The sequence below is a fragment of the Marmota marmota genome, unplaced genomic scaffold, assembly GCF_001458135.2.
Source record: "Marmota marmota marmota unplaced genomic scaffold, marMar, whole genome shotgun sequence".
Taxonomy (NCBI): Eukaryota; Metazoa; Chordata; class Mammalia; order Rodentia; family Sciuridae; genus Marmota; species Marmota marmota.
Window position 1 is genome coordinate 5,241,731 of NW_025999880.1, and position 7,947 is coordinate 5,249,677.

The 7,947-nt window shown below is 53.3% G+C and overlaps 1 protein-coding gene across 1 annotated transcript in view; it reads left to right on the forward strand.

The window, feature by feature from the left end:
• The window catches only part of Cuedc1 (CUE domain containing 1), a gene marked incomplete at its 5' end in the record, with an annotated part of 19,255 nt that continues 11,308 nt past the window's right edge, over positions 1-7,947 (forward strand). The window contains 2 exons of the mRNA XM_015495791.2: positions 1-204; positions 4,671-4,798. Of these exons, the coding sequence (XP_015351277.2) occupies positions 1-204; positions 4,671-4,798 (332 nt within the window). The remainder of the gene's footprint in view (positions 205-4,670; positions 4,799-7,947) is intronic.

Below are 7,947 nucleotides of genomic sequence, written 5' to 3' on the forward strand. Positions count from 1 at the left end.
CGCCGCCTCGAGTTCAACCAGGCCATGGACGACTTCAAGACCATGTTTCCCAACATGGACTACGACATCATCGAGTGCGTGCTGCGCGCCAACAGCGGCGCCGTGGACGCCACCATCGACCAGCTGCTGCAGATGAACCTGGAGGGGGGCAGCGGCAGCGCCTACGAGGACAGCTCCGACTCCGAGGACAGCATTCCCCCGGAGGTAGGGCCGCGGCCCCGGAACTCACCTGTAGCTCAACCACCTGGTTGAACCTCTTAGGAGGATCTGGGTTAGTCCCCTGCCTGAGTTCTACCCAGCAAGCAGCCCTCCATTTCCCCCGGGAATCGTCTGGTCAGGCAGGGGCCTTATTTTATGGGCAGAAACCCTGCAGGCGGTCAACGCTGAGCACCTGCCCAGGGTGTGCCAGGCACAGTACTAGACTCTGGGTCCTGGTCATCAGAATCAATGTGCTCATTTTAAAAATGCAAACATGGCCAGGCGTGGTGGCTCATGCCTGTAATCCCAGAGACTCTGAGACTGAGACCAGGAGGACTGCAAGTTCGAGGCCAGCAGCCTCTGCAACTCAGCAAGGACCCAAGGCACTTAGCCAGATTCTGTCTCAAAATAAAAAATACAGAGGGCTGGAGTTGTAGCTTAGTGGTAAAACCTCTGGGTCAACCCCCCAGGACCTTGGAAATTTTGTCCTCCTGGAGCTCACAGTCCTGAGAGGACTGGAGGCAAGAGTGGGGCATTGACCACCCAGAGTGGTGAGTGCTACAGGGGAGAGATGCAAGCGCAGGCAGAGGGAGGCTGACCTCCCCACCTGACACCCTGAGGAAGTGTGAAGAGCCCGGAAAGGATGTGTGGGTAAAGGAAGCAGCTTTGCAGACACTCAGAGGGGAAAGAGTGCCCGACTGACTAAGGAAGTGGCCCCAGGACCATGTCAGGATCCCAGAGAGAGAGAGAGAGAGAGAGAGAGAGAGAGAGACTGTGGAGGCCACAAGTCTCTGCAGCTGAAGAAGAGTGGAGCTGGATCCCTAGAGCACAGGAAGCCTGGAGGGAGAATGGCATTCAGACCTGCCAGTTCAGTCCCCCTGAGGAGGCGTGATAGAGGTGGTGATGAGCCATTCCCATGCAGCTCTGCTCCTGGCTGTCCAGGGAAGTGACTGGGGAGAGAGAACCGCCACAATACATCAAAGGCCACCTGCTGGGAGTGTCTGGCCCTCTCCAGCCTCATTTGGGAGTTCAGCACACATCTGTCTTCCCACCCAGTCTCCAAAGGATCTGTAGTGCTCATTGCAGAAGGGGCAAGGCACGCAGTCTGTCAGTGAGAGGGTCACTGCTGCAGGGGCATCGGGGGGACATGTAAGATGGGACTTAACTCCACTCTTTATTGAGTCTGAATCTGTGCCAGGCACCATCCTGGGTGCTTCGGGGGTATTTTCTCTTCTAATCCACACACATTTTGTGAAGAGCATTATTACAACCCAGATATGGCCTCAGAGTCCTCAAGAGCCCTGCAGGCACCTGCTCCCCGTCAAACACTGCCATCCTGCAGGTCATCCTCCTTGCTTCCCCCTTTCTTATTGGGTGCCCGTGAAATTTCTCTCTCTCCAGTGGAGGAGAAATTGTGTAGACAGTGATGTTTATTCCTGTATCACTTGCAACACCATGGCACACAACAAACACACAGGGAATGTTTGTTGAATGAGCAAACGTTGCTGCTGTCTTTGCCCAGCTTTCTATCATCTCTTTCCCAGGGGAGACCATTCCTTTGATCTGCCTTGATTAGCTACTGGAAAGGAGGGGTGTGTGTGTGTGTGTGTGCTCCCACGCACATGCGCGCACAGATACATTTTTTTTCAGTGTAAGCTGGAAAGTTTCCTGCAAACTCTGACCCTTTCTACAGCGCCATTTGTCCTGACAGGCAGGCAGGCAGGATGCTTCCTTCTTGTCCACAGTGCACCGCCCCGGTGAGCCTCTGCATGGCTTCCCCAGCCCCCAAATTGCCTGCACTCGGTGTTCACTTGTTTTCTAAGACCCTTGCCCTTCGGTGGAGCCCCTGCTCAGCACCCCTGCCCTTCCTTGGCTCTTTCCCTAGCCCCTACCTTTGGAGCCCTGCCTGGGCCCATCAGCAGGCAGCTCCTGAGCCAGCAGAAAGTGCTGCAGAAAATTTATGAGCAGCAGCTGGAATGACAATAACTGCTGACTGGAAAAAGCCCCCTTTTTGGGGGCTGATGGATGGTGGGCTGGCCGGAGGGGTATCCTTGCCACAGAGAAATATCTCCTGTCAGATAAATGGCCCAGACCCTGCTCCCCAGAGCACCTGGCAGGCATCCATCACCCACAATGACTTAAGCCAGGAGGCCACAGAGCTGAAAACCCATCACCTTCAGAGCCAGAAGAACAAGCTCCTGTGACTAGTGGGGTTGGAGGAGAGCAGCAGGGGAGGCTGGGGAGGCACGGGGAGTCCTCTCTGTGGGCTGGGGATCTGCCTTTCTGGAGCTTGAGGGCCCACTGTCTCCGGGCTCCACACAGACCCATTTCCTCTCCAGGAGCCTCTGCAAGGTTGGGCCTGCTGTCCCAGGAAGCTGCAGTGTCCTTGAGTCTGGGGGGCTGACTGCTGCAGGCCACAGCCAAAGGAAACCCAAGTGGCTTCTTCTGGGAAAAGTCCCCCTGAGCCCTCCTCCTGTCCTCACCTATCTCATGAGACCAGTCTCAGCTAGGATAGTCCAGGATGGACCCCACAGAGCAGAGGGGTCTGAGAAATGGGATGTGTGAGCTGAGCATGGCAGCAGCAGGTCCTCTTGTGAAGCCATTACCCTGTGCCAGGCATCGGAGATTTGTCAGTGAACAGGAACAGCCCTTGAGTGTTTGTTATCTGTCTCTGTCTTCCTTCTTGTGAAAATCTGGGGTAAGCAAAGCGGTGGCCTGCAGAGCAGCTACACTCTTCTTTTCCTGCAAAAGCATCTGTTTAAATACTTTCTGCCTCAAAAGAAGAAACGCTAGTGCATTCCAGGGTGGAGGCCGCCTTGGGTCAGTCTGGCTGTGTGCGCGTACAGCACTGCAGTGTGTGTGTGTGCTCACATATGCATGCTCGCTGCCAAGGTGTCCCTGTGAGGCTCTGTGTGCAGAACATGGCTGGTCTAGAGCAGAGATGTGCCAGCCAGTGCAGCCCAGCCCAGACCTGCAGAGGCAGAAACAGAGGCTGCTTTAGGGGTGACTTCTGCAAACTCACTTGGAGGTAAATGTGAGGCCTGGCGACTCTGGGCTGATTCACAGCCTCCGAGCCCTTCCCAGTTTCCTTGGTCTTGGAGGAGATGGAAAAAGAGCTAGCAGGAGGAAGAGAGAGGAGCAGGAGGCTGAGGAGTAGCCAATTGGGGTGTATGCTGAGGGATCTGCCCCAAATGCCTCTGTGGACCTCTGGGGTAAGGTCTGGGTCAGTCTGTGTACCAGAACCCAGCCTTTGCCCAACCCTGGGCCTCTTCCTGCCCTCTTTCTCACTCCTGGATGAAGAGAAGAGTTCAAAGGGAGAGCAGGCATCTGGGCCCTGTCCATCCTGGGAATTCAACCTGGGTGTTCAGATTCTGGCTGTGGAGTCCATGATCCAAGTTGAAGACTCGGTTCTAAAAACCATGGGTAGTAGCTTTTGCTATGTCATTTAGTCAACCTGGGCCTCAGTTTCCTCATTTATAAAGTGGGTGTCATAATCTGAGGTTAAGACAACAGATATGGAAGTACTTTGAGAAGGATGTGAATGATGTTCTCATCAAAGGACACGCAGCACATGCATAAGAAGAGGATACAGGGCAGGGCGCAGTGGTGCACGCCTATAATCCCAGGGGCTCCAGAGGCTGAGATAGGAAGATGGAGAGTTCCAAGCCAGCCTCAGTAATGGTGAGGCACTAAGCAACTCAGTGAGACCCTGTCTCTAAATAAAATACAAAAAAGGACTGGGGATGTAGCTCAGTGGCAGAGTGTTCCTGAGTTCAATCCCTAGTACCAAAAAAAGAAGAATTAAGAAGAAGAAGAGGATACAAAGTTCCAGCACGCAGCAGCTCTGTGAAGTCTAGATCAAGAAACATCATCAGCTTGGGGCGCAGTGGCACATACCTGTAGTCCCAGAGGCTCGAGAGGCTGAGGCAGGAGGACTGAGTTCAAAGCCAGCCTCAGCAACTTAGCAAGCTTTTGAGAACTTGTCTCAAAATTAAAAAGAAGAAAGAAAGAGAAAGGAAAAAAGAAAGAAAGAAAGAGAACGAAGGAAGGAAGGAAACAAAACAGGCTGTGGCTGTGGCTCAGTGGTTAAGTACCCCTGGGAGTCCCTGGTGCCCTTTCCCCCCCTTAGCCACCTCACAGAGTTCTTGCTGCTCTAACTTCTGTCCCTGTGTGTGTTTTTCCGGTTCTTGAACCTGACTTGGATGGCCAGTGCTGCTCTGACCTGGCCTTTGGGTACATGTACTTTCATGTCTGCTGAGGATCCTGGGATAGTAGGGGCAGGGGTAGCCGTGTGTCCGGCTTTAGCAGATAAAGCCAGTTTTCCAAAGAAGTGGTTGGATCAATTCACACTCCCGCCAGCAATACACAGAGTTCCTTATTAGCAGTCCTCACCCACTCTTGGTTTTGTCTGAATGCCATTTAAATTCAGGGAAGGATTATTAATATTTCTTTCTCTGTTGTCTCTGATTTAGATCTTGGAAAGGACTTTGGAACCTGATAGCTCCGATGAAGAGCCCCCGCCTGTGTACTCCCCGCCGGCCTACCACATGCACATGTTCGACAGGCCTTACCCTCTCGCTCCCCCCACTCCACCTCCCCGGTGAGAATCCATCTTGTCTGAGTGCAGGGGAGCAGGGAAGGGACAGGGAAGCTTGACTGGACCTCTCAGTATATTAATCCACCAAGGACCGGCATGAAACATTGTAGCTAGATACCAAGGAGAACTTTCCAAGTTTAAGGATTGCATAAGCAAACATTTACTTAATTCCTAGTCTAGGCTAGGTAGCATGTCCCCTACTATTTGGGACGCACTGAAGTATGGCTTAACCTCTGCTTTCTGGGACTTATTCTCAAGGTACATGCAGAGTAGGAAGGGAGAGCACAATACCTGTTCTTATTAGCTGTGCCTGTACAATAACACAAGTTCTCCACCACTGGAGACATATTGACACTTCCCTTCTGGAGCCCTTGAAAATATTACTCCCCACCCCCCAATACTGGGGATTGAACTAGGGCATCATGAATGTTAGGCAAGTGCTGCCCGTTTTATTTTAATTTGAGGCAGAGTCTTGCTAAGTTGCCCAAGCTGGCCTCAACTTTTACAGTCCTCCTGCCTCAGCCTCCCCAGTAGCTGGGGCATGTGCCACCACACCTGGCTCATGGAAACATTACTAATTAATTACCACGTACTTTCCTGCTGAGTCAAGACAGAACCTTAGCATCCTCCTCAACATAGCACCCCCAACTAGTCATCAGTCACTGATAGAATGGCTGTTGGTTTGTCATCCCAGGGTAGGGATGTTGTGGGGATTTTTAAGCAATAGGAGTATGTCTCCCTTTCTGGGACAGTTTGATAACTGGAGGTAGGAGAGTAGTCTTCAAGGTCCCTAGAGACTTCTTCCAGGTTTGAGCCTGTGATTTGGAAGCTTAAAATGAAGCAGGCTAGCAACAGGGTCCCATGGGTCTAGGACCCTGTTTTTCTGGGCTCCATGTTTGTGGTGGGCTTCCTGGAGCCCAGATGTTGTCTCTTGGACCTCAGGCTGCTGTTCCTTAGAATAATGCAGGGGGTGGGAGTGGGGGAGGAGGAAAGGCGACTTGCCACACAGTGGATCTTCCCGTCTGGGGATCTTGGGAACCCCAGACCAGTGGTGGAAAACTTGTGTTATTGTACAGGCACAGCTAATAAGAACAGGTATTGTTCTTTACCTAACTACGTAGAAGGTGGGCACTGTCATTACCCCCATTTTACAGAGAGGGAAACTAAGCCTCAGAGAGACTTAATAAATTTCCCCAAGACTCAAGGTTGGGATTCAAATTGTTCTATTTGATTTTATTTGGAGGCAGGGCTTCACTAAGTTGCCCAAGCTGGCCTTGAATTTGCAATCCACCTGTCTCAGCCTCCCCAGTAGCTGGGATTGCAGACCTGTGCCACTGTGCCCTGATCATTTCTTTCTGACTTCAAAGCTACTTACACTTCACTGCTGTGTGCTGTTGCCTCCCTAATGAGAAATCTCTGACTGTAGCTTAGGGAGCTGATGGAGTGGTAGGAAGTTATAGGGTGGGGAATAGCTAGTGTTTTGAGTTAGGGATAAGAGCAGAGCTGGGGTCTATCACAAGTGATACCCAGAAACTGCAGGCTGTGCTGGGGTGGGAGGTGAGGAGTCAATGGATGGATCTGGGTAGGTCTGTCCCTTTACCCCCATAAGAGAGCAGAGTCCAGGGGAGCCACGGACACAGGGTGGGAAGGCTGCCTAAAAGAACTGCAATTCAAGCTATGACCTGAGGCCACTCACTTTGGCCCTAGCCTGATGAAAAAGAAAACAGCACAGGCTTGGAGGCAGGGAAGAGGGGTGTAGGGAACTCCTGGAAGTGTCACATGGCTGGATGAGCCTGCAGAGGCCAGCCAGCAGATCTCAGGGGCCTCGTGGCCTTCTAAGGAGCTTTCATCTTACCTGCAGCCGTGGGGAGTCCCTGAAAGGGTCTCAGCTGAAGAGTGGTGTGTGTCCCGTTTTGTGTTTTAGGAACCTCCCCCTGGCTGCTGAGGGAGATCAGACTTTCAGGGGCAAATGGTCTGGCTCCCTTCTGCCACCTTGTCACTGGGTACCTAAGAGCCTGTGGATGGGGTGGAGTTTGGGAGCTTGAACATTGCTTTGCTGGACCCAGAGAGGCAGGGCCATCCAGGGGAGCAAGCCTGGAATGCCCAGAGCCCTGCACCCTGGTTTTGCTTGGATGACCTCTCTGCCCTGACATAGGCACTATGCACCTCAGTGTCCAGCTTCATCCAAAACCCTGCCAGGGAGACCCGTCTTGGCAATCCTTCTCAGCCAGGTTTGACTTTCTGTGAGTTAACCTGGAATGTGTATGTAGGGGGTGTCTAGTTTTGGGGACTAGAGGTTCAGCACCAGGAGATCTTCCCCAGCCTCAGTCTCCTTCCCCTCCCCCCGCCTGTCCTTCCCTCCATCTGTCTGCAAGTCTCTGGAGCCCAGGGGACCCCACCACACAGGCTGCTGCCTGTTGTTTTTCCACTGAAATTACAGCCTTGGAAGTTATTCATTTGCCTCTCAGCTCATTTCTGACATTCCTTTCTGACCACAGTGGCGTTGCCTGGGCTGCCCATGCCCCCACCTCCCCAACCCAGCAGTTATGGGCTGACCTCATCTCTGCTAGGGCCAGGGCCAGGAGGGGGCTGGTTCTGTCTTTCCTCCAGGACCCCAACAAGGAAAACAATGCAGGGGTCCTCCACCTTGACCATGCCCCCCCCCCCCATTTAGGTATCTTAGTAACAAAGGGCTGGGGAAGGGGGGGATCCAGATAGAACTCTGGGCTTTCCCCCTGCAGCTTTCCTGGATGACTTGGAGGTGTGGTTGAGTTGGGGGTGGGCACCTGTGTCCCAGATGAAGATCCTGAGACCCAAGGAAGGGGAATGACCCTAAAGAGGATTTCTGTCCGCTGTGGTTGGAGGTGGCCTTCCAGGCCCTGAGAGATGGGGCATCCTCTCCCTGCCTTTCAGGACTGGGGAGGGAAGTGGAGCCTCTGCCAGGGGCGGACGGTGGTGGAGTGATGTAGAAGGAATCCTGGTCTAGCAAGGGGAGTCCCAGTTATGATGCAGGTTCCTCCTTAAGGCTTCCCTCGCCGCCCGTGCAGCGAGAGGGTGGACGGCGCTCAGGGTTCCCTTGGCTCCCGGCTGAGCGCACCGAGCTCCCACCGAGCACTTAGCAGCTGGTTATCCGTCTGCTGCCGCCCCCGCCC